Source organism: Solea solea, chromosome 1, assembly GCF_958295425.1.
Source record: "Solea solea chromosome 1, fSolSol10.1, whole genome shotgun sequence".
Taxonomy (NCBI): Eukaryota; Metazoa; Chordata; class Actinopteri; order Pleuronectiformes; family Soleidae; genus Solea; species Solea solea.
Window position 1 is genome coordinate 13889614 of NC_081134.1, and position 26753 is coordinate 13916366.

At 41.8% G+C, this 26753-nt stretch overlaps 3 protein-coding genes across 5 annotated transcripts in view; all 3 read right to left on the reverse strand.

The window, feature by feature from the left end:
- Positions 1–473: 473 nt before the first annotated feature.
- Positions 474–2600, reverse strand: LOC131473043 (insulin-like growth factor-binding protein 1). The gene is made up of 4 exons (XM_058650562.1): positions 2106–2600; positions 1844–1986; positions 1623–1751; positions 474–1497 (listed from the first exon to the last, which is right to left on the reverse strand). The coding sequence occupies exons 1-4, from the start codon at positions 2449–2451 to the stop codon at positions 1372–1374; spliced, it is 744 nt and encodes a 247-aa protein (XP_058506545.1). The 5' UTR covers positions 2452–2600; the 3' UTR covers positions 474–1371.
- A 171-nt stretch (positions 2601–2771) lies between these two features.
- On the reverse strand, positions 2772–6116 carry LOC131473051 (uncharacterized). The gene is made up of 3 exons (XM_058650572.1): positions 4987–6116; positions 4542–4868; positions 2772–4277 (listed from the first exon to the last, which is right to left on the reverse strand). The coding sequence occupies exons 1-3, from the start codon at positions 5005–5007 to the stop codon at positions 4182–4184; spliced, it is 444 nt and encodes a 147-aa protein (XP_058506555.1). The 5' UTR covers positions 5008–6116; the 3' UTR covers positions 2772–4181.
- A 302-nt stretch (positions 6117–6418) lies between these two features.
- LOC131459397 (adenylate cyclase type 1-like) overlaps positions 6419–26753 on the reverse strand; it is a 44275-nt gene continuing 23940 nt past the window's right edge. For 2 of the 3 annotated variants that reach the window (XM_058629202.1, XM_058629184.1), the window contains exons 5-20: positions 19182–19309; positions 18338–18496; positions 17514–17655; positions 16186–16341; positions 13140–13337; positions 12948–13045; positions 12709–12793; positions 12163–12252; positions 11745–12010; positions 10985–11111; positions 10378–10539; positions 10143–10289; positions 9942–10040; positions 9710–9824; positions 9494–9618; positions 6419–8487 (exon numbers count right to left, since the gene is read on the reverse strand). In XM_058629202.1, coding sequence (XP_058485185.1) covers positions 8062–8487; positions 9494–9618; positions 9710–9824; positions 9942–10040; positions 10143–10289; positions 10378–10539; positions 10985–11111; positions 11745–12010; positions 12163–12252; positions 12709–12793; positions 12948–13045; positions 13140–13337; positions 16186–16341; positions 17514–17655; positions 18338–18496; positions 19182–19309 — 2523 coding nt within the window. In that variant the 3' untranslated portion in view covers positions 6419–8061. The remainder of the gene's footprint in view (positions 8488–9493; positions 9619–9709; positions 9825–9941; positions 10041–10142; positions 10290–10377; positions 10540–10984; positions 11112–11744; positions 12011–12162; positions 12253–12708; positions 12794–12947; positions 13046–13139; positions 13338–16185; positions 16342–17513; positions 17656–18337; positions 18497–19181; positions 19310–26753) is intronic. The other variant, XM_058629192.1, reaches the window with a different exon arrangement.

Genomic DNA, 26753 nt, shown 5'->3' on the forward strand with positions numbered 1-26753 from the left:
TTACGACCATGAAAGCTAATCGAGATATGTCTCTCAGAGAACGCATGCAGTGCCTTACTATGAACTCCTAAGTCTATGAATTCCACTTTTTGCAGAGGCTTCATACTCCTAACGGGAGGTTTGACAACACTACAGCTAAAACAGTAAAGTGCAAGTTTTTAAGCTGGATCTCAAGCCACAGGAAGCGATTGTTGTTTTTGTTATCACTTTGCATAAGCTGATTTATATATACATATATATGTGTATGTATAAAGGCCACAAACTTTTATCTCTGATCTCTTTGTAGCTGTTGATAATTTCACTTGCCTTGGTTTAGGCATATATGTTGTTTGCATGTTCAATGCAACTCTCAAAGGTCTATTTTCCTTAATAAAGGCAATATAAAATGACCCAGTTATTGCATTTTTCATGGGGGGAGTGACTAAGTGAAAACTAAGCTGAGACAAAAAACAAAAACAAAACATGAGCCAATGAAGGATTAAATAATATATTTAATTGAATGCAAATCCACAGAGTAAGAGGACTTTCTACATTGTTTTTTATACAACCCAAAAGTAGAATAGCAGCATTCCTGGCAAATAGCATTCACAAACAACTGTCCACCACATGTGACCTCAACCATAAACAAAAACATAAAACACGTGGTGAATTGTAATAAATAAAGAAAGTAGAATATGAGAAAACAATGAAAATTGTAGCCAAGAAAAAAAAAAATCCCAAGCAACCCTCTAAACCCGCTAAACCTGTGGACCTGCAGTCCTAGAAGAGGTAGACAAATGCAGAAGAGCGAGTCCCAAATCTCAGAGCGGCTTGGATGAACCCTGATATGTTTGTGCTTGACCACTATGCACATACTTGTGGCACTTTAAGTATTTCCCCCAAAGCCCATTGAGGAAACGCCAATGGAGATACATTCAGACAATGTCAACATGTTGAATGAATGAGCAGCTGTATGGTTTTCGTGCAATGCACCGCTCCAGTTTTGAATGAGTGAAAAAAAGAAAGAATCCTGAAGACTCCTGAAAATGTGCTTGGCATAACTGTGGACCAGTGGTTTCTAGCGCTGGAGTTTTTAGTCGGAAACACAAATGTATACACTGTTGCCCTGTTTACAATTGACAACAAACAAACAAACAAACAAACATGTATAAAAATCTAAAAACAACAAATGGTTAACATTTGGAAGAATATACAAGTAGTGAATAAATAAGTCTCGATGCATACGTCATGTAAATAAAAGGAATAAATGTCTTTTTGTTAAAAAGGAAGTCACTTCACCAGGTGGTTGCAGACAGACATTAACTTAAGAAACATGTTATGTGCTCGCACATGCCGCGGGGGCGAGTGTGTGTGTGTGTGTCCCTCAGTCCCTCACAGTGTGACTTCTTGATGACACTCTGAATCACCGATCAGGTCACTCGACCCTGGGATCCTCTTGCCGTTCCAGGAGGAGACACACCAGCAGCTGGCAGGCGGTCCGACCAGAGATGACTCACACTGTACGAGAAATAAGAGTCGGTAAACCACATGAGTAAATCACTTGGTTGCTTCAGAACTATTTATCATCTCGACAAAGTGGAAGAAGTCTTATTTTGTGAAATGCTATAAGTCCAACCCCACACCTGCTTGGCCTTGTAGAAGCCGCGTTTGTCACAGTTTGGGAGGTAGAACGTTGTGAACTTCTCTCCAAGTTTCTGCTGAGCGCTGGCGATCACCTCCAGAGCTGTTTGGAGTTCAAAGTGGCAGGGTCCCTGTGAAAAACAGCATCAACATTAGAGTTAGAAGGAAATCGTTTCTGTGGAACCACACTCCCTCAATGTCAGTTGCTTTTCTCCCCTCTCACCTGTTGTATCAGTTTGTTGCGGATGGCATTGACCTTGGACTTGATGCTCTCTTGGCCCTCAGTGTTGTCTTGGTGGTCGACGTGAAGGTTGAGACCCACTAAGTGGTGCATGGAGCTTTGGTCAGAGGGCACCTCAGCTTCCTCTGTGTCAAATAAATGTGAAAGAGACCAAGTTGTTTGAGCTTGATCTTCATTTCCAAGGTTTGCTTTTTTTAAATCAAAGTGTAGCACATGCTATGAAACCTGGGAAATCTTAGATTACCTTGGTCCACATCTTCGGTGCAGACCCCCTGTCCTCTGGTCAGAGCGTGGAGAGGTCTGACCTCACCGGGCCTGGGAGTGCAGCGCAGACCCACAGCGCAGTGGGCAGTGTAAACTCCACAGGATGCCCCTTTCTCCAGGGCACAGGCCATGCAGCAGCCACAGCCCGGCTCCTTCAGCATCTGTATACAGTCTGCTGGGACGGCGGGACACTCGTTCAGCTTCTCTTGCGTGCAGGGAGCACAGCGAATTGGCTCCGGTCCCACGAAAGGGGAAGACCTCACTACAGCGACGACAGCCAGGGCCACTCCTGCCACAAATGTCAGCTTCTCAAATAATCCAGGCATTTCCTTAATCCTGCTGAAGTTTCGGCTCTTGGATTCGCTTCTGAGACTTGCTCTTTATGACTCTAGTTTTCCTTCTAATGGGATTTCCCCGAAGCAGCAGTATTTATGTAAAGATCTGGCCTCCAGGGAGGTAAATGATTGACAGTGTGCGTAGATTTAAAAAAAAAAAAAAAAAAATTGTTTTTACAAAGCTGCTGTAAAGCGTGGATGACCCCGTTGGATGTGCGTGGATCCAGGTTCACGGGGGTTGGTCGTCAATATTGACGTTGGCACATCGAAAACAACCCTGTTTGTCTCCGTATGAGCAAATTACTGATCTTTGTCTGTACTTCAGGTTATGAAAACCCCCGCATGGATACTGGTTTGTCAAGAAATGTGTCAACATAGAAAGTGATAATAGAGAACATCCTGCAGGCTCTGGGTGGATCAGATGATGCCGGGTGAAGGGAAAAAGTGTGACTGTGTTGTCAAACGCTTATTTCAGTTCAGCGACGCCGACCAAAGTTGTGCTTTGACACTGTTTTGACACGAAAAATCTTGTTTGTCCACTTGGTCTCTTTGGTGGAGGTTCCTCTTATCAGCGAGACAGATAAACAAGGTCATTTGCTTTCAACATTGCATAAGCCTAACATTATGGATCGCCCTGCTAGAATCACAACATGTTTATCTGAAGACAGTCAGTAGTAACTGCATGGCTGCTTCCTTGGTGTAGTATTGGTCATAGCTATCTATGGCAAATGCCAACCACGACAGTACAGTAAGAGCACAAGACTAACGTCATGTTTCGGAACTCTGTATGACCACAGGCGTTCCCTTTTTAAGAGATTTGTTCTTTGAACAGAAATGTCCTGCTAAATTAGTTTAATAGACTGAAATCTGACTAAAATCAAAAGAAATAATGCTTCTTATTCTTCTTACTGTAACAAGCCAACTCCGGCTCTATTGCTGATGCTTTAAATGGTCTTTAATTCTATACTTTTGCAATGTATTGTTGTTTTGTTTGTGCCAAGTTATAATATATATTATAATACTGTGTTATTTATATAACTAGAATGTTATAGAAAGCAAAATTAACTACTGTGTATTGTGAAAACATGGCAGTCCACATGGCTGTATATACCAAACAGGTCATGGTGCACTTAAAGTATAATTAGAATTATTTTATCCTGAATTGTCAGACCAACTGGAAATCATTTTTGCTGAAATGTTACTGTGAAGTGAGCAAAAGAGTCCATGGACAAAAAGTGACAGAGGTGAATTTTGCGAACTCCTCTTTGCTTTAATGTGTTAAGAGATGAAGTACGAGTGAAGCCCGTTTAATACTGTATGTTCACCTCTTGAAACATTTGCTCCACTTAATTTGTGAAAATAAGTCTCACCCAGCAAAGACAAACTGGCCCCAGTTGTTCTGTCAAAAGGAAAATAGACACGGGTTCTCAGGTCTTTACACTACATAAAATTACTCCAACTTAAGGTGACCATAGAAAAAGAACAATATGCCCTATGGTACATAAACTTTTCTTTCTTTTCGTTTATTCGCTATTATTGATTTGAAAAACAACAACTGTGACCCTCGCATTGATCTACTGTCTTTACTCTGTGGCAGTGCCGACTCCTGCTATTGCGTGTTTTTGTGTGTGGGAGGTTTGTTCCTGCTCTGTGCTCACTAACAAGGTCAATGTCTGACATGAGCGACATCACTGAACATCCCCACAATCAGCGCGTGATTGTTACTCAATCACCAGCTGGTGTGTTGTGGCCTCTTCGATGTTGACCATCAGTTCCACCAGCCACGGAGGAAACAGCTCCTCCGTGAAAAAAGGTTTCTGGATATTTAACAACAACAACAACAACAACAACACAGATGAGAAAGAATATCTTTAGAGGTGGAGTCATCTTTGCCTACAATAAAATGACCACTCACAACCACAGATGACCCCCTGCTGCTTCTCCTCTTCTTTTTCTTCCTCTTAAGTGATACACATTTCTGCTTCCTGATCTTAGGCATCTTTAGAATCTTTTAAAACACCTCACTATCACATTTTTGAGTAGTGTGTTAACATTGTGTGAAATGTGATAATAATGCTGACCTTTTTTCTCCGCTGCGGACTCCTGGACTGCCTCTCGCTTCCTGACGGCCGCTCAGATGTCGTGGCTTCTTCACTTGTGCTGAGATCTGACACGTGTGAATCCTCCATTTGTCTGGTAGACTGCATTTGAAGAACACTTTCAGACAGTCTTGTTGACCTTAGAACCCTCAGTGGAGCATCATCATCATCGTCCTCGTCCTCATCCTCATCCTCAGTCTCCATTCCCACTTGAACTTGATAATCCTCATCTCCTCCTTCCCCTGCGTCACTTCCACTACTTTCATCCTCTTGCTCCGATTCCTCCTGGATGGGCTCCAGATATGGCCACTGTATCGTTTACATCCGTGTTATTTAGTGAACACTAAATGATATTAACATGGCAATTCAGCTCAGTGATACGTTTTCAAAGGTTGTTTTTAATTAAAAAACACTTTAAAAAACTTACAGTTTGCGGCTGAATGTCCATGCAGCTGGATGACAGAGCTTGACCTGCAGCTTCGGCTTTTCATTAGCTGATTATTGTCGTCAGGTGTGGGAGCTTCAATCCAAAAACAGGTGGTGACGCTTTGTTGTTGTTGTTGTAGGTTAATCTGCAGGTTTAACGGTTAGAGCCCGCCAGACCACGTGACCAACACGCAATGCATTCTGGGGGGTAAAGGCAACATGCCGGTAGTCCCAAGTAGTCCGGCTATTTACTTGTTCTTTTTTTTAGCTACTATCGACGCACACAAATGAACACAAACACGAAAAAGCACAACGAATGGAACGGGCCATATCGAGAGAAATTAAACGCGAAGGAAAAGGCGCGGTATTGGCACAAGATAGAAGGAGTGAAAGGGCTAGACCCATACGAACCCTCGGAGTGAAGGTCCTGCCGACCACGACACCAGGCGCATGGTCCCATTTAATGTTAAACCCATAACTCGCTCCACGTTGATCGTGGCGTGAGCTCGTTTCCCACTTCTTTTGCATCCAGTCGATCCCTGGTGAATGCAGGGATGTTCAGTGTGTCACCCTGCTGTCCACCATGTCTGTGCTCTTCTTCCTCTGGATCTGACGACCCTGTTTCCATCTCAGCTACAGATGAAGTGTTGTCTGATGGTGATAAGAATAAAAAAATATTGTTGTTATACAATATCATTTGAAATCCCAAAAAAAATCACAAGGTGCTGTAATATTTATCATACATATGCATTGATCAGAGAATGATCATATCAATTCATTCAGGGATAACAAAGTACCAAAACATTTACCTGTAGGGGCTGCGTTGTCCTCATCATCCGCTTGTCCTGCTGATGCTGTTTCCAGAGATTGTTGTTGTGATCTTTTCGAACGGGTCAAATGTATACTATATTGAAGTGACCTTTTTGTTATTATCATTATTATTATTACTACAATCATTTACCTCATATTCCCCTTCATTGCCTAATGTAAACTTGGACCAGGCAGTGACAACAACAACAACAGCAGCTGCACTCTCTCTTTGAAGCATTCTGTAAGGAGAACACATGAATATAACCAACGCACTGCCAGTTATCACTGAACACATTTAGCTTTATTTCATCATAAATAATAATAATTTGTATCATACTGGAAATAAATGAGGCAACATCACTATTTGTGACATTTATTCATTTATAGTCTGTGAAAAAAAAAACAGTGACTGGCATAATAAAGCTGTCATTGTCGGGCCATATTTTTATTCTAAAGTAGGAGCTGTGTCATTTTTTTTTAGGAACCATAAACTTAAGTGTGCGAAATTAAGTTTTATAGAGTGAAACTAACAGGGGGAAACTGCCCATAAAAAGTGCAATTTATGACCCGCTGATCATTTGCTGTGCTCTCTGCATTGACACTCACAGACATACTCGTGTGTGTGTATTTTATACACCAATATTGTCTTTATTACAAAATATTTAATAACCCAACTTTACACTGTACAAGATACAACATAGTTTACAGCTTTTGGCTATTTACAAAAAAAGTATGATCTGCATATCAAAGTGAATATATCTAAAAAGGCAAGTTGCAATCACGGTAAGCTTATCGAGTAAGGCAAAAAACTTCAAATATGATGTATTTACACTTTTGCATGTCCGGCAAAAGTATCACGCGCATGGTATGGACGGTACCAGAGTATAATGTGAACGCGCCTCACAATTGCCGAGACTATCTGAGAGAGATGTGCTAAAGCTTACAATTTCAGATGCATCTTGAATATAGTGTGGGGGTGGGTGCAGTTCTGCATGTGCCTGAAAGAAGGCAGCAGCAGCAGCAGCAGCCAGGTGTCCCGAGTAAATATGTGAATGTACATGATTTGTTTGCAGAGGAAAGGGCTGTGCATTTGTTGAGGTGACGTGCTCATTGTGCGTGTTCAAGTAATGGATGTGCTCTCCTCTGCGTGCCTTTCGTGACTTGCTCAGGTGTCTATTTGTGTGTCCACGCAAGGATGTGCACTGGTCCTCTATGTAATGTATTTTCCGTGTTCAGAGCAGCTCACATTCAACCAGTAAAAATAGCATTTTTTTTTTAGGTTTGTACCCTTTCAATGTCCTATACTGCCTCTTCAGTATCTGTGCGCAACCTGGTAAGAGTATTGGGTATTTATTAAACCATAACACTTTCATTTTACTGATGATGTCTGATTAACAAGCCACATATGTCCAACCCACTGCCACATCTCAACCTCGCCTAAATGGTGAGGCGACACATGGGGTGAAATTTAAAACAAAAAATATGGAAAGCTCAATACTTTGGTTTTCATTCAATGGGAAATCCTGAATGGCTGTCAACTTAGTGTTAAAGTATTAAAGTCATGCACGAGCTGTGAGTGAATCTCAGGGGAGAAAAAGAAAAAAAAGCCTATTTTGTCCAGTGAGCTCTGAGTATAAAAAAAGATTTTGTGCTGTTTCATTACAATTCAGAATTTAATCATGCATGCACACACACACTCACAGGTACACACACACGCGCGCATGCTTACATACACCGAAAAGAAACAACACCATTGTATCCTGTAAATAATGCAATGAATCCTTGCCATAATCAGAAAGACAGTACAAAAGCAGTAGCGCTGGGTTTCAGTCGTCTCTAAAGAATACCAGTGCACATATATCCCCTTGCACATGGAATATAATGTACTGTACATATTAAATGATGAAGATGCACATAATACCTGGCTCTGATGGGGAACCCATGGTCGCCACACAGCTAATTATCTGGTAAAGAGACGTTATTAAAAATGCAAGTAAGTTTGCAAATATCTCTCTCTCCTCTTTCACTGCACTTTTGCACAGCGTGGAAAGCATTTCAAAAATCCCTAAAAGTGAGAATGATTGTCTGCGTCACCAGATCATTGCTCCAAAAGTTCATGTCCTGAATGAGCTTATTTTGGGTTTTGCCAGCATCTCTGGTTTTAAAGTAAACGCCTGGACAGCCCTGTCTTTTATAGGCCTCCAGCCAGGGTTTTCCTTTCCTTTTTCCTTTTAGCTCTAAGTTTTCATCGTCCCCATCTTTCCTCCTACACTGCTACATCGGCAACAGCTGCCACAGCCTTAATCTCGATCTCCGTCACCTCTATGTCCTCCTCCTCCTCGTCCTCCTCACCCACTGCGGGCACGCAGGAAGACGGCAGGCATGTTACTTGGCTGTTGCTGCTGTTGGCAGCGTTCAACAGAACGTTGCTGCCCATGCTGGCGTGCACGGTCAGGCTGGCGGCAGAGGAGACGCTGCCCAGATTGGTCGGGACGCTCGTCTTCCCACAGGAGTGGATGCGACGCGCCAAGCTGGCGGAACGCACCACTGAAGAGGTGGTTGCTGTGCCCACACCCTGAACTTTCCCTTCCAAGAAGTAGGTCAGCATCTCACCTTTCCCCTTAACGCTGACTTTGCCACGACACACCAGGTCATAGTTGGTGTTCAGTAGGCGATAGACCTCTTCTGTCACCTGAGTAACAGAGACAGGGAAAATAATATAGGTATTTACTGTAGATTCACATTTGAGCAAGCATCTGTACATACCACACATACATGAATTATTTTTTATTTGTCTCCCTTGTTTACGAAAATAAGTCTTTTCCCTCAAGTTTCATTTAATGAAGATATGTTTCTCTGCTGAAAACGGGTTTAATGTCAATGTTAATTCATATAATCCCTGTATCAAGGACTATGCCATTTATGTGTGTTTGTAAATGCTCTATATCTGTTGTTTTAAACTGCAGTTGCACACGTCGATGTGCGGCGCTCTGTATCAGGGACACACAGGGAGTCAAACCTTCGACCTGTGCGTTAAAAGTCATTACCAGTGAGCCACTGTTGCTAGTCTGACTGACAGGATTACTCAGGACATGACCTTATGAAAGAGTGCATTAAAGGGCCCCTGGATACAGAATTTAAAAAAAAAAAAAAAAAATGTTTTAATCATTTCAATTTCCAATTTCAGAACACTCATCTCTGTAAATGCAGCAGTTTGTAACTGGTTAAAAAAAAAAGCAGAAGAGGAGCTTGTTAAAGGGCATCGTATCAATCAAAGCCACTTACTGTAGTGCTGACTGAATCTGAAAACTAAGAGGCTTTCACTCAAAAAGGTCGAGCATTCTGTGCTTCCGAACGCAAACACGAAAATCACAGAACACCTGGGGTTTATGCTGAATATGACCGGATATTTAAATTGCCCAAAGGTGTGAATGTGAGAGTGAACGGTTGTTTGTCTCTGTGTGTTGACCCTGTGATGGTCTGGCGACCTGTCCATGGTGTACCCCGCCTTTCGCCACCCCCACTTCAGCTGGGATTGGCTCCAGTGACCTGCGACCCTCATGTGAGAGGATAAAGTGGTGGACAATGGACGGATGATGGCGATGATTTCTTTGAACGGAATGGGAATCGGAGCCACGAGAGGAGCAGCAGTCTAGGGAAGAGCTTTAGGAGTTTTCCATTTCAAGTTATCCTGGTACCTGTATCTTTCCAGGTACTCCAGTGCTGTCCATGCGACTGGCCACGTTCACCGTGTTGCCCCAGATGTCATACTGAGGTCGCCGTGCCCCGATCACGCCTGCAACCACTGGACCAACATTGATACCTGTGTAAATACATAAACACACACAATATAACATGTGCTTTCCCCATACTTACACTTTGGTTTTTATATGTCATGTTTAGGTGTGACGTACCCACTCGCAGGACAAACTCATTGTACGACTGATAGTTGATTTCATCCAAAACGTCAAACATCTCGATGGCGTAGTCTGCTATTGTGCTCAGATGGTCGTAAACGGACTTTTTGGCCTGAAAAAATGAAAGTTGGACATAGAGCAGCTCGTGTCTATTTTTTATTTGATTTTTTTTTATTTGAAATGTCCATTTACACTTGCATACACTAAAACACACAAAATGAGATGCCACCTTTGTACCAATGGTGGGGACGAGGCCCACAGCTGCCATGTATGTACTGCCAATGGTTTTGATTTTCTCTATGTCTTTGTAGCATTCCTTATCCATGAGCTGCAAGACACACATTCACATAAAAGGGCAAAATGCAACCAACAAGCAACAGAGGGGTATATTCAGAGATGAGAAGACCAAAAGAACACAACAGCGTTTCACCTCGTCAAAGTCGGCAATGATCTCGTTCAGGAGTCGGAGGCATTCCACGCCCATGTTGTTTCCGTCCAGCTCAATGTAGAAGTCATTGAAGTTTGGAATGGAGGCGAACAGGACACCTACTTGTGCATAGGACTGATAGTATAGGTCCTAACAGCAAAAATAAAGAACACAGAATGGCAGTGTGGAACATGTTTGTTGGCGTTCTCCTCCATTTTTGTTTTGTTTTTTTATCTACCTGTTTCTCTGTCTGTCTGCCTGCCTGTGTATTAGCGGAGCTCACCATGTTCCTGGGGTTTGACAGCAGGAAGTGTTGCGCCACGTGGGCCGGCAGAAGGTTGAAGAGGATCCGCCTATTGTCCAACTTCACTTTCTCCATGCCATCTCTTTCCTCCTCCGCCTGACAACACATACACCAACATGCACTCAGACAGGCCTGAGAAGACAGCTTGTTCCACATTTTCACCACACGGGGTCAGTAAAACACCTTATGATCCTCGTGGACAACCTTAGCTTTCTTCCACAAATAATTCTGCTTAGTCAAAATGGGTAAATATCTTAACTTAACACTTCACTCCCACTATGCAAAATAGTCATTTTTTTACACCTCTGATGCCAAATGAAACCAAGCAAAAACAAGGTTCTTAGCCTTGTTTTTGCCAAAGAACAGGCAGCTGGCAGCCTATAAATACAAATCCGTCCTACATAACCCAGTAGTTTACATATATCAAAGCTGTAATGGCAGCATTCCTGCAGAACACTTCCATTAAAATGTGCATAATCATAATAATGAAATGTAAGCCTCTCTTCAATTCATGCACACATACAGACACACACTTCCTGACCTGCACAGCCCATAGGAAGTCCAGGCGTAGTTTGAGGTCAAGTTGCCTGGAGTGGAGGGCCAGGGCACTGACAAAGAGCAACAGAGACAGGATGGGCTCGTAGCCCCGGATGTGGAAGGACCCCCCACTGTGGAAGAAACCAACGCACAAGTCAGCACCAGACTGGACCACACAGAGGACTACAAACACGGGCAGGTTAAAATGGACCCCCCATTGTGTCAAGAGAAAGATTTTACTCATGAAAGTGAACATTTAATGAAATTAAATGTATGGATTCAAAATGCAACTTAATTTGCCGATGCATACCTGCGCCTAAGCAATCAGTTTTATCATCTCTAATCTTAATAACTTAATAACCAGTCCCCTCATTCACGGGTGGAAGCAGCTTATATGCTTCCATCATCATCCAGCCCACATTGTCCTTTCAGGTTTCTGATTTGGAACTAATGAGCACATGTGCTGCTTCAAAGGGTGGAAAATGAATGTGTAGGCTGGAGACAAGCAAAGACTCCTCCACAGAGACACAGACACAAACACAAACACGTCTCAGCACATGTACGGTGTAAAAGTACTTCTGGTCGTTTGTTCCTGTTTGTTAATAATTGGATGTGAGGCCTCTCACGTTGATGTGTGTGTGTGTTACTATCACATAACTTCAGGAAATGCCGGACATACAAAGTCCAAGTGTTTTTGTATAACTGTGTGAGAGTGTGTGTGCGTGTGTGGGGTGCCCACGGTCATGTTGTGGTGTGAACCTCACCCCGCAGTCCTGCGAAAGCCGCTGAGCTCCAACACAGTGACATACAGCACCCCCAGAAGGAGCATTAGCGCCATCTTTGGCAGCCAGGAGACACGCAGGAAAATTGCCAGCGTGAGGGTGCCTACAACACAGGAAAGAAAGGCGTAGCGGGCACCGTCACAAGGCAGCTCCGCCATAGTGCGGTTGGTGCCACTGATGTTATCAATGATGACGATGGAGCTGTTAGTGTTGGCACTACCTGCCCACAACCAGGGCATGCAGCCCACCTGTCAAACACACACAAGAGGATACGGGCATAAAGATGATGGCTCAGCAGTTTCAAACCAAACAGGAAACTCAATTACAGCTCAAAAATTAGCCAGTATGGTGGGTCATTTGTGGCAAAATGACATTTTTTTGCTTTTGCTTTCTCACTTACCACACAGGCCTGGGCCACAGCGTAGATTAAGAGCACTATGAGAATACAAAGAGCAGTGCGAATCTGAATGGTCAGGCACCCTGGAAAACACTAAGAAACAAGGATGATATAGATGCCTGAGTATCATTAAATGTGTTGTATTTATATTGCACATATAGCTTTATATTATTATACGTTAATTAAAGGACATACGGTAGTAATATAGTTCATATATAAGTATAACTAAGGAGACTAATCTGTCAGAAGTCAAAGTTGGTGCAGGAATAAAGACAGAATAAAAACTCAGAGAGTGCAAACCTCTGGTTTCCCACAGTGTTAATACAGTCCACTATCCGGCAAGGTTAAAAATAGTTTTTCAAAAAAAAAAAAAAAATCCTCAATCCAAATCTGTATTCACATAAAATCTCTTCTACCCTTAGGCCATAACCTAGAAAATGTTTCAAGTTACGCTGCTCACAGTCACACAAACACACAGACAAACACTGAATTCCAATAAATAAATAAATAACACATGTAAGGATAAGAAATGTAAGCATCTCTCTTTACCTGTACTCTAGTGATATGCAGGTACATGATACAAGCTACTAGGAAACAGATGCAGAAGACGAGGAGGACTAATATCACTTTGCCCCTGAGTGGAAAAAAAAGGGGGGAGTAATGAAGATGGAGAGGTTGGTTGTTAGAAAAAAAATCAAGAATCCGAGTAACTGAGAGGTGAGCACAGAAGGTGACAAACAACAATAGTGAGAAGAGAGGGGAAACAAATGGAAGCGCTGAGCACGTACTGTGGTATGATGAGGAGATAGACGAGGCCGAACAAGGCAGCGAGGATGAGAGAGAGGACCACCGCGCTGGTGAAGTACTCGTCGGGAATCTGGTGGTACTGTGTGACGACAGAGAAGAAAACGTTTACACCAGCGGCGCTCAAGGCCGAGGCCGCGTCCAAAAACAAACCACTGTGTCTGAAGCCCCCTCACCCTCTGCTCGCGCTCAGAGCATTTATACATGAGTGTGAGGACGTTGAGGTCAGCCGTGTCCGACTCCGTCTGCCGGGCCTCGATCAGCCGGCCGATGTAGCGGTTGACCCGCGTTCGGGGGCTGCTCTGGATCACTTTAGCCTGGTTGGTGTTGGAACGGTTCCTCAGCTTCTGTGGAGCTGTACGCATGGCTCGCCGCTGTTGGGGGGGGGGGGGGGGAAGAGAGAGAACATTTTCACTCACAAGATAGAATTGTAACAGCACTGTACCCTCTGTGCTACTATTATCGCATTAGGAACAGGGGTGAAATAAGAGTCAACAATAAACATGGTCATCTGGTTATACTTTCAAATTAGGGCATTGCCCTGACACTTAACTTAATTACTGAATGCACCCTGCTGGCTCTGAGTGTCTTCGGCAGCCAGAGTGAGCAGCTTTGCAAAAACACTGGGCACTGGAGCAAAGCCAGAGAGTTTACGTGACAGTATGGACGGTTCTTCATGCTCTCTCTCTGTGTGTGTGTGTGTGTGTGTGTGTGTACATGCAAGTGAGCATGCTAGTACATGCAGGAAATCAAAGGGTGAACAACGATCAACAGAGTGTTTCATGAGCGCATAACGTGATATATAAGCATGTGCAGCTCACTTCCTTCCTTCCTAATCTTCTGTCATATGTCCTGATTTGTTTCATTGCTTTGTTTTAATTCTTCCTTCCTTCCCTGCTTCTCCCATATCTGCATGCCTCCTTTTAATACTCCCTTGTATCCTTCACAACTCCAATGCATCCTTCTTCAGCTTCTTCTTGCGTCCATCAAAACCCTTGCCTTCTTTCCTACCTGTCTATTTTTTCATATTATATTCCCTGCCTTATCTCTCTGCGTTTGTATTTTTCCTTTACCGGTTACCAAGTGTTTTCTCACTTCATTTTTTAGTGAGTTGCTTCCTTGCTTCTCTAAAACCTCCCCTGTATCTTTCATTCCCTTTCTTCCATGAATTCTGTCTTCTTTCTGATCCATCTTTCCTTTCATATTTCCTTTCCCCCGTTCAATTTCTTCCTTCCCTCCTTCCACCTCGTTTTTCTTTTCTCCTTCGCCTCCCAATCTCCCTCATTTCACTGTGCCTCAGTCACATTCTCGCCTTGTATTATTTATAAAGCAGCAACACGGTGGCTTGCAGATACTGACGCCCTCTCTTACGTTCCATATTGTGCTCAGCGTAGTACACATCATGTCGACATGTCTGCTGCACCAAAAATCCTTTTCATTCATCTCCTGTCCCCTTACTGCTCCCTGGTCGTGCTGTGACTGCATATGCCATTTCACATAGTTGTGAGTGTGTGGCCTGAATGTAAAACCTGTCGAGCCCTTTTCTCCTTTGTTTTTATATTACATTTGTCTGTTTTATTTTAATCTACTTCCTGTCTGCGCCGCGAGGACGCCGTCTTTACCAGTGAGGGAGACATATAAGGGGGATGCCGCAAAATGTGAAAATGACAATTCATCGGATGTTTTACATTCAAAATCAACAGCTCTTGACATCTACGCGACATCAAAATAAAACTGGGGAATTGGTTGTGCTACACATGCACACGTTATGATATATGTTTGTCCTGACCTTAACTTTAACGGCAACATGCCTCGCAAACTCTTAAGTGATTCTTAACCCTCATATAAATCATTTTGATTGATCTTGCTTGTTGCCACAATATATGTAACACACACACACACACACACACACACACACACACACGCACACACACACACCGTACAGTGGCCAGGTTTCACACAAGGTCAAATAAGCTCTTTGACATTTAACCAGATTGCCAGTGTCACTGACAGTATATGTAAGGTAAATGGCATGTTGGTCTCTGGCAGCAGCAACACGCTGAGGTCATTATAGCTGATGGGATTGTACACTCTGAACACAACTCACCCGCTATGCCTTTTTATGCTTTGGTATACTGTACGTCTACTGGGAGCTGTTTGTACTGAGTTGAAAGGGGGAGTTCTTAAAGCTTTCTGAATTCCTGTGACTCCTGAATCACTTTCTATACACACACGACATCGTATCAAGTTAATTGAGCGACACATATATAGTAAATAAAAAGATCTTATATAACACAAATCAAGTTATCTTGCCAATATAATAAATAAATAAATAAATAAATAAATAAATAAATAAATTAATTCAATGTGGACTTTGAGAACACACAGTCGGAACCAGAGGGGGCTTATAAGGGGGCTCAGCCCCTCATTTGTATCTGGCTCCCTCTCTTTGAGCTTTATACATCTAGTAAAAAGTATTAAGTACAGCCAATTATTAAGAAGTGAAGTTCTGTTCTACTGAAATACAGCAGAGGGAATCAGGCAAGACAGATGGTAACGGACAGAAACTCTCAATGAGTTTTGACTCCCCTGATCTACTGTATCACTTAATTAGAGCCATTTCACCCAAAAAATATACAGTCTTTTATTCATTTATAGAGATAAATGTGTCTGAGATGCATGTCTCATTCCCACAGGAAGTTGGGATTTAAAAAAAAGAAAATAAAAGCCCTACACTGTGATTCTGTCAAATTTAGACGAATTAAACAAACACAGCAGCATATTGATTTTAAATGTATCCTTCATTTGAGCGAGTGGGGGAAAAAAAGGGGTGAAACCGCCCTTGGGACAAAACTACAACTCAAAGATGTGTCTTGCATGTTGTGGAGCTCATGTCTACAGATTATATACATTAACAATGTGGAAAAACACAGTCAGAATCCTGCTGCTAAGATTCCTGAAATGCTGCGGAATGACCAGCCTAAAATACAGATTAACAATAATAATGGTTGTATAAATCACTTTTTTTTTTTAAATTCAAAGACTAAGGCCGGATGGGGTCCTATAAAAATCAAGGTAATTAAAACAACCCTTTACTATATATTTTACCCTACAAGAGCCCCTAAACTGTATATGAATAGTCTGTAGTTATTTAAATCATAGCATAAACACAGATACATCAACAACACAGACACAGGCACTGGCACAAGTATTGATTTTTACCTTATCACCGTCCTCGCAGTCCATGACGTTGGAGAACGGAATCTCAGCCTTGAACATCTTCCTGCAGTGCATAAGCTGCACGAGTAAGTAGCACACAGTTTTGAACTTCATCTTTTTGGCGGGCTTGACATCCGAAAGAATCAATCCTGGGAATATCTGTCATCAGATGAGACATGGGAACAAGGATTAAATCATGATACCACACACAGTGACATATATATATATATATATATATGTATTATGTAAGTGCACACACGCTCACACTCTCACTCACACACACACGCCAACATTCTTTATTATTATCAGCTTCAGGAATTTAGAAAAAAGTGGATAACATGAGGTGGCTCCATCCCTTGGGTGATTTTAATAGTTTTATTACTCGTCTGTCCTCGTTTCTCCTTCAAAACACTATTTTAGAAGATGTAATCAAGATTGAGAATTTGTCAAAGGTTATGATGAAATGTGAACTGTGTGGCGTTTACACGGAAGAAATGTGTGCGTATTGTTTGATAAATGGGAACGTGTCCTGAAGCAGAAGTAATTAAAGACACTATAGCGGAGAGAGTGGCAGCCCATACAGCGCAGCTTAGTGAGGGCACATCTTTCTCTGAGCCATGCCTTTGATGAAGTCTAACCATCAGCTATATTAAGAGGATTAGCCTAGTCTCCTGCATATCAAAGAAATGTACACGCAACCGGGAACGCTGCAGGTTCACGTGAGGACCCGTGTGTAACCTATGTGCAAGCCTTATCTCCCATAACATGGGAACCTGCAGGAAGAAATAATCATACGAGGAGAGGCAGAGGGAGAGGAGGAGGAGGAGGAGGAGGAGGAGGAGGAGGAGGAGGAGGAGGACGATGCCGAATAGATGCTGAAATTCTCTCTCCAGCTGCTTGTGGCACATCTGTTAGAGATGCATGCACACGCTGCACATCCTTGTATGTTTGCGAGACAGTCCTTTATGTTTCAGGCTGTAAGACGCATAAGCTTGACAAGAGATGTTGCAGTTGCACTAGATGACTATGTTTCTAATTGAAAGGGTAGTTCTATTCTGGATACTGGCACAGAGGTAAAGAGAGGCCAAGATAAGCCTGCTTTCCTAACCTATAGCCTACTTTGATTGAACACATACGTACATCAGGTCTGTTAATGTGGATTAGTGCGCAGCCTATGTATTAGGAGGTTTAGATAAGGACAAGGACTAATAGAAAAGCAGACCGTGACATACGACTGATTCGGAGCCATTGATGCGATTGTCATCTCATTCATTTGCCTCACAGAAATACATGCAGTGCAGAATCCTCGGTGCAGAATGAGTCTGCCTCACCTTCCGTCGGTGAGAGGGCACTATAAAGAAGGTTTCAATTTCATGTTTTTGGAGGAAGGCGTTCCTTTCGTGACCGTTTCCAGGCTCCACCTCATAGTCTCCATTTAGGCACTCCAGTGTAGATCTGGTGATGTGGACTTTCCTGTAGAACAGTGACGGCAGAATGCGTGACACACAACACAACTAGTCCCCCCCACCACTAGTCTGAATTCTGCTCTTAAATATAAATATCCAGACTGTGTACAAGTCTTTTCCATACAGTCTAAGCAGATATGAAGAGATTGTTCTGTGTGTTTTTTAATTGTTAATGCAGCTTTTTTATTACGTGATGTGGACTTAAGATTAGTAGACATTCAATAATAAAGAAATAATAATGATAATATAAATAATAATAATAATAAAACATATATACTCTATACTTAAAAAACTGGCTGCAGCACCTAGGAAGTAGGAGGGCACGAGCAGCAGTTAGCCACCAGGGGGCTAAAAGAACTCAGTTTGAATGTAAGTCTATTTTCCCACTGATTTATAACAACAGTAAACATTTTCCTTCGGGAGTTAAATGTCTCAGTCACTTCTTTCCGCTCTTCTTCAGCACACAGTATCAATTGTGTAAATTATATTCCCATTTAGAGGGAAATAGACAATAAAGCATGTCAACAATAGGAGCCTTGTTGCAAGTGACATACATGTGAATTTCCACTTGCAGTAACTGTGCCAGTAAAATCATGACTGCATCCATTTCCATATAGTCTACACAGCACTTTTCAGTGCACCGTTATGGAGGAGTCATGAATGCGCATGGCACCGAGTCTAGTACGTACCCAGGTAACCCTCCAGCCTCCATCACATTGGCCAGGGTCACATCATTGGACCAAACGTCGTATTGCCATTTCCTGAGACCCAGCACTCCACAGAGCACGCGACCTGTGTGCAAGCCCACACGCATGTTTAGGTTGACCTCAGTGGCCTCTGCCACAGACCTGCAGGAACAGAACACAAGGGCTGGATCAGAGATTATATGTAGTATCTATAGCTCTATCAGAATCTATAAATCTATATCGGTGATTAGGAATCACCTAAAAAGACCCACAGAATGAGGCAATGGCAAAGACATATTACAAATGAAGCCACGAATAGAATCAGTGACACTTTTGACAAGGACTCAGAATAATATATGAACAGAAATATTCATGTGTTATAAGTGAGCTCAGATACAGATGACTGACACAACCTTTGACTGAGAAGAAAAACTGCTATGTTGAGCATTTCTGTCTAATCAGCGCCAAGCTTGATCTTAATTAATGCGCCTCCTGAAAAGTCATGAAAGTATCTGATATGATCTTTTGCTGCATCTCAGTCTCTCATTTTCCTTTTTTCCCCCCCACCTCCATGTTATGCAAAGTCGTACACGGGGTAAAACAAGCACCTTCGAGCTCAGTAAAGAAAAGCTCTACAGGCCTTTCTCTCAGCCAAATGCTGTCCAATGTTCAGTGTTCGAATCCACTCACAGCACACATGGCTACTCATAGGAAATCATGGGGAAAAATAAAGAAGTAAGAGAAAAATGTTTCTTCCGGCGTCTTCGGTGCCTCTCCGGAAGCTCATTAGATAATTTCATTCATCTACGTTTCCTGTTTCAATACGGCAACAAACGGGTTCACTTACGTTATGGTGTCAATCATGTCCAGGCCCATCTCTACGCAGCAGTGTGCATGATCTGTCTTCGGCTGGGTCAGTCCAGACACACAGTAATAACAATCCCCCAGGATCTTAATCCTGCGACAGTGATTCTCCTGTCAACAGAAAGACAGAGTGAAAAATGAAAAAATGAAAAATTCCTTTGAGAACCGGACCAAACAGGTCACCACTATGTGCAAATGCAGGATTTCTGCACAACAGAATTTACCTGTTGGTCCAATTCACTGATTGACAGACCATTAAATGTTTCCTGACTAAATCAAGTGAGAGGTAGGCTCATTTATCCCCTAGACTTCCATTTAAACAAACTTCTTTTTGCTGGTGGCTATTCAGTTCAATTCAACTGCCTGATTGACCAGGAACTGGGCGACTCCATCCATTTTTATAGACTGTTTATGGTCCAGACACTAACTCTCAGACTCTCAGAAGCAAATACAATTTGTTTCCTTTTTAATTTTCAAAGTGAGAGTAAACTGCAAAAAATGCCTCTAAAAAAAGAAAAAATTAAAAGAAAATATAACCCTACTTACAAGAAAATGGCACTTGTTTTCTTGAAACAAGGAAAAAAAATACCTTGAGACGAGTTAAATTCTCTTAAGTATCATCAGCCTTAATAAGTAAATAAGTCCAAAAAAAATGGTGATACACTGAATTCAAGTCAATTACACTAATACATATTTTAATTTTTTTGCAGTTCAGTCTGTCCAGCCTCTTTGTAAGAGCCATGCAAATTTCCATCCATCTTCTACCGCTTTATCCTCTACATGAGGGTCCATCACTGGACCACATAGAGACAAACACTCACTTTAGAGCAGCAGTGTCAAAGTCGATTACAAGTGGGGCCAACATTTAAAACTGGGTCCAAATCGGGGGCCTGGTCCCGTCAAATAATAACAAATAAAATTCAGAACAAACCAAGATTATAGATTAAATGGAGAAACAAATCAAGCAGAGATAAACATTTTCAATTAGATATGTGTCATGTTAAGAGCGCAAATCAAAAATCAATTGATTTTACCCATGGAAGTATTTTGATGCACTCAATCATTTTGTACAAGACATATAAAGCTAAAAGAGAGGTAGCGAAACCCCCCTCTGGTTCCGGCTCTGTGTTTTCAAAGTTCACATTTAATTTACTTATTCTATGGGTGAAAGAACTTGATGTGTGTTCCTAATATGTGTGTCAGTTAAGGAGCAGGAAAGACATAACATATTATCTCTGGGCTTGATTACATTTGTACGGCGGGCCGGATATTGCATGTTTTTAGACTGTGGGAGTAAACCCACGCACACATGGGGAGAACATGCAAAGTCCATGCAGAAAGGCCCTTGTTTCCGACCAGGTTGCAAACCTGACTTCTTGCTGCAAAGGCAAGAGTGCTAACCACTACACCAACCGTGTGGCCCCAATGCAAATGTATTAAATAAAAAGTTGACAGAAAGAAGGTGCCAAGACCCTCACTGATACATGGATGTACCAACCATCTGTATTAATGTTTGGTAACATCCAAGTAGTAAAGGATACTTTGAGTTTACTACATAAATCAGGAAATGTATATAAAAAAAAAATACTATACTAAAAATACTATACAGAAAATGCATTACATTTACATGAATGAAATGTTGAATATACACCGACACTGAAATGGTTCCCAAAATGTCAAGTTAAATCAACAGATCAGTCTCACTGTAGGGAATAAGATGAGTCATTCTCTCACTTTTTTAGGGACAATAAGCAGAGGCATGAAAAGGCGGCATATGAATATATAACCCATTATTAGAGGATATGAGCAACAGACGTTCACTTTACCAGAGAGACTGGGTTACCACAGACGCCTTCTCATAACCCCCCCCCCCCCCCCCCTTTTTTTTTGTTTCCATGGAGGTAATGGGATCACTGGCCATGCATGTGAAGAGCACAAAGACTCATAATTATGCACAAGACAAGATGGATGCTCAGATGCTCTATATTTACCATGCAAGTTTGTTTTGTTTTGTTTTGTTTTTTAAAAAAAGAGAAAGAGCAAAGGATTGGTGGGGCCAAATATGAGTAAGTTCTACATGCTGTGGTCATGCTTTGAGTGTGTATTAGCATGGGAAATAAAATAGGTGCAAACATAATAACAATGCATAGCAATGAAATCTGAATTATATCCATCTATTTGATTTTCGTATGCTGCAACTATGTTTATAATACACAGTATTAGGAGTATAAAGGTGGGCATTTATGCAATTTATGCACATGAGTTAAATTTTTTTGTTCTTCCCTAGCTTGTGCCTCTCTTAATTTCCTTGCGGGAATTTAAACAAAAAAAAGCATGATTTATTCTTTTCCTCAAATAAAACATAAGTAAAACCGACTATGGTCAGTGGAATAAGCGCTGAGCTAAAATGACCCCAACACTGGAAATGCATTCAACGTGCAACACGGATGCTATTTCGCTCCGCACTTTCATTAAAAAAAACAAAACTTTTCCATTTGAATGTGACAGAAACAAATTTGGGGTAACTGCGGTCACAGTGGAGCCGTAACAGATGGGACTGTAAGGCATTGCTGAAGCTACAGGAAGCAGGGGAAAGCCCTGGTACTTACAGAGTCTCCTATGCTCTGTACTTTTCCTATGCTAATCTGCAACTGTGAAGGCTTAGGCACTGATTCAGACCCAAGCAGGATTACCACTGTCATGTGACGCATGTGAAGCATTGTGGGCAATCTGGTTGGTTATCAGTGCAGAAGAAAATTGGTAGCAGTATTTATTTTGATTTTATTTTTTTCTCTTAAAAACTGTATTCATTGAGGTCTGAGGTGTTACCAGGCTCCTCACATATACAGTAATCTGCTGCATATGTTTACAGGGGATGCAAATTTGCAAACCACTTCAGTGCACAGAAACAAACACAGAGAGACACAAAAAGAGACAAAAGAGAGAAGCACGGGGCGGTAAAGTATTATGGGAAAAAAAGATGAGCCAGCTGAGAGCAGCAGCAGTTCATTTCCTACAAGTCCTCGAAGGAGAGAGAAGCAGCATTTGATGCGAAGACAAAGATCAGTGCTGTGTACACATTGCTGATGGACTGCAGATTATGGCTTCCACTTCTGTAACTTTGGGAGGCTGAACGGACACCGAGAGACAGTATCTCTGCTTCCTGTTTATCTCGGAATCTGCCCTCCGTTGGTTTGAATAATGCAGAGTGTAGCAGAACACAGCTCAAAATTACGTTTCCTTGTTCTAACGAAAAGCAATCACTCTGCTCTTTGCATTCCGTATTAGGCTATACATATAAAAACATTGTTCTGATCTGCCCTGGCTGGAAGGATTTCATGTCAACACTTCATCAATATTGGCAGATAGTGATTCATTGCAATGGAGCTCTGTTTAGCAAAAAAATCCTTACAATTTCCCTCAACATTTCCCCCCACCGGAGTTCTCCCACAGCAAGCGAGCAGTGACTCCTTCCATTATTTTTGTCAGCAGCTCGCTCATTGAATTAATGCAGAATAATTTATGTGCAACACAAATAATGTAACATATCAACACCTCCTCCACACCTCAGCTTGGTGGGTGGGAGTGAGCAGGTGTTAGAGATGTGTGAAGCAAACCTAGATATATTTAACAGACATAACAAATAACAAATGTTCAATGTTGCAAGATGATTTCACGACGTTCGTTAGATCGAATGCAAAATGGCATTATGGGGGAAATCCTGCAGTGTTGCAGGGATTCAGTGGTATAAAAAAAGATGAAGAACAATTTGTAGAAAACAAGTAAAATATGAAACAGTAAAAATCCCTTTTTTTTAACATATTGTCGAATCAAGTCAAGCTTCAAGACTGTTCTATGCAGGAATTACGACCCATAGTTACTTAAAAAAAAACAATACCATGCAATGCACACGTTTTTTATGTCATTGTCTATAACTTACTGCCTATAGCCCTGTCTTTTTTTTTTTTTTGCCCTAACCCTAACCTCACTAACTAAAAATACCTGCGCGCTAAAAACTTGCCTATGGGTCGTATTCAGGGGTTGGCCAAAACGACCCATGGTGCCATTTCAATTGGAGGACAGGTAGTTTTATTTATATAGCCCAACATAACAACACACTTTCGCCTCAAATGAATGTGAGAAACCTCAAGAAGAGCCACAGAGGAGGGATCGCGAGGACACAGAGTAGGTGTCTCATGTACGGAGACAAGTTCAGAAACAGAAACTAATACAAGAGAGGCCGATGGTCACAGTCACTGCAGATCTAATTTCATGCATGTTTCTGATTCTCTCCGGATGTTATTCTTTTACGCTCTTTTTTCGCTCAATCAAGAACCCAAGCTGCTTTGTGCTTTTGATGCAATCCACAGTTTTCGGTCGCATTTGAGGGACACTGAGGGATTTGTGAGTAATCCTTACACCTGCACATGAGGCAAACCCATACTGTATTATTTGAACTGCATTAACACCCAGACTGTAGTTTATGGGAGCCAGCAATCAGAATCTAAAAATAACACAGTTTAACATCTTAACCATGTTTGTGTGATTTTATTACTGGCATGAGATTTTGTGTTATCTTATCTGCAATTAGTCTTTTGAGGGACAATTTGCTTCCTCACGAAAAGAAAAAGGGAGACTGCATCTCAAGTTATTTATTGTTAAATAAGGATTGTTTTTTTTGTTTTTTTACAGTACTTACAATGTTCAAATGTGAAAGTTCTGGCAAATGAACATCAGAAATGCTCTTGGGTGAATGGTTATTCTCTCAAACACAGTGTGGGAAAAGTGCAAATAGACTCTGAATGGACTTAAATGTGCTGCACATGGCTGTTTTAAAATGTCACAAGTGAAAGAAACTGGGAAATCCTGACTTGTTGAGGATGTAGGAAGATAGTAGACGGATACATCACCGAGCCATCCTAAAAATGGAAACCTGACAGAGGCACAGTGCTGAGAACCATGGGGCATAAAAGACGCAGTTGAGGGAAGTAGGCTGCTGCACGTCAATCAACAAGCTGAGAGACAAGGAGTGGGGGAGTTTGAAAGCTGTGATGCAGGGAGGTGTTGTGAGAGAAAAGAGAAAAGACAGACAAGAATGAAAAGCTTTGTGGATCTCTGCCATGGAAACAGCACATGCACGCATACATACATGCATGCATGCACGCACGCACGCCAACTTTATACACTCTGCACACACATCCACAAGCGATCTATTAGCGTAGAAATTCTGCCACCACAAAATAGAATATAAAGCATCATGTGGCTTTGTTACATCACAAAAAAACAATCTATTCATCACAACAGAAACAGTCGTTTCCGGATCTGGACAGATTGTTGGAAACAGTCAGAGAGAGGAAGTGGTTAGAGACAGCTGACGACCAGTTGGTGTGTCAGTTTACACTCTTGTAATCATTCACGTGTTCGACTGATTCTATCCATAAGAATCAAATACTGCTACTGCGAATATGTGCTATGCAAATCTGTAATAGCAAACTAAATAAAAATCAAAACAAAAGAAAAAGAAAAAAAAGAAAAACTTTGGTTCCGAAAAAATGACTGTGTATCAGTCTGGTTTGGGGGGGGTGATAAGATTTGTTTGCACCCCACGTCTTCTGTCTCAGTGCCAGTCGGCAAATCCTCAGCCTGGTGGTGAAGAGTTATAATTACTCTCAGCTTGTGTCCTTATCTTGTGGGTGGTGGGAATCAAATGGCAAATACTGATCAGTGTGAAAAAGTCTCCTATATAGATTTCAATTTTCTACCTTTGCACTTGTTTCTGGTTTGATCCGACAGCACATACTAACTTTGTACGAAAGAGTCGTTCTGCCTGCACAGACCTACGTTGAATTGATCTGTTTAAGTGCCATGCACTCAACAGTGCCCAGCCCATAAGAGCTTACTCGACACCACAAACAGGATACAAAGACGACCACGAGAGCATCGGAACCATAAACACAATTTTATAGTTGTTCTACAGAAAGAAACTCTCTCGCATTTTCTATAAATCTGGCCATAAGGCATCGATTCTCATTCTCTAATAACCAATCGTAACACGCCACAATTCACATTTCTGCAAAAATCCACATCTTTAAGACCCTGGCCTTGCTGAACTTGGCTACCACTGCCAAAATTATAATTCATGCATCAACAAGGACCCGAGGCTCTTTGTGGTATTTTTTTTTTTTTTCATTACTGACCATTACCTTCACAAGACTAATGTATATTGGCAGATCCCTCTGGGTGAGGCATATCTACTTGAAACACATGCCACGCTAGAGCATACATACATATGTAGACTACTGTGTCAGTCAAAAAGAGAATTTTCACAAGTCACACTGATTAATTTCTCTTATAAAAATTAATGAAATGTGAAAAAGGAGAGAAAGAGAGAAGAGGAGAGGAGAGGAGAGGAAGAATTGTTCTTCTCCACCAGCAGCACTTCAGAAGAACACTGCGTTCCTGGCCCACTTCCCATGCAGCTTGACGAGTCTAAAGAGTGGACAGGTGGTGTGGGGATGGTGCTGGAATGGTATAATGAGACGATAACCAGTGGCCATGTGGCATCGCCCGCTCTTCATATGGAACGATAAGAGTCTGCGTGGCCACAGTGACCACAGCTATGAGTTGGTGAAGGTGCCACTTCCTGCCAAAGTGGATTAGAATGAGTGGACCTTCGTGTCGGGGGCAAAGGCTAGAAGATTTAATGACATGTTTCCATGCTGGGGACGGCGCCTTTCGGTGAAACACGAGGCTCCGTGCCAACAACCGAGTGGAAATTGGAATGATCTATTCAGGTGTGACTAAAAGCATCACAAAGACACAAAAACAACTGAAGGCAGCGTCTCTTTAAACCAAATGCCTTTAGAACATCAAAATCATGTGTATCTTCATTGATCCAAAATTAACAGAGTCTTTTTTTTGTTGTTCTAATTTTGTCCAGGGTAAACAAACAAGTTTAAAATAGATCGTCTTAAAAGCAAAATGAAAACTTCTATGACAATAAATAGGGGTTAGTTGTAATCCCATGGATTAGTGGATTTAACAAGGGCATGTGGCTGGTGTAAGTAATAGAGGCCAGACAAGTTGTGGCAGGACGATGTGCAGGGGTTCACCTAACTTAAAAACCCAGTGGACACAATACTTTTTGGAGGGACATGTTTATTCTGATTCTGGAGCGCTGCATGCTTTTAATAATCATTTAATAATTAAAAGGATTTTCCTCCTAATTATTAATCTAAGTACCATGCCATGGACTATGGGTGGAAAATAGCAACTGTGCTAAAACCTAGTACATTACATTAATGTTTCTTTGTGCATTGTTCTTGTATAACGATATTACGAGTAAAAAAATGAAGCCAAGAAGACATTTTGACGGCGGTGTCGACAGCGCCACATTTCAGAGTGTCAACAGCAGCAGTTGAGAGGATTTTCAGCACCGAAATCACAAAGGGTGAAATAATGACAGATGGGCGAGCTGAAATCTTTTCCACACGCCAACCAGGAAAGACTGGGATGAGTGCAACTTAGTGGCCTCTTCGTTCAGTTCATTCATGCG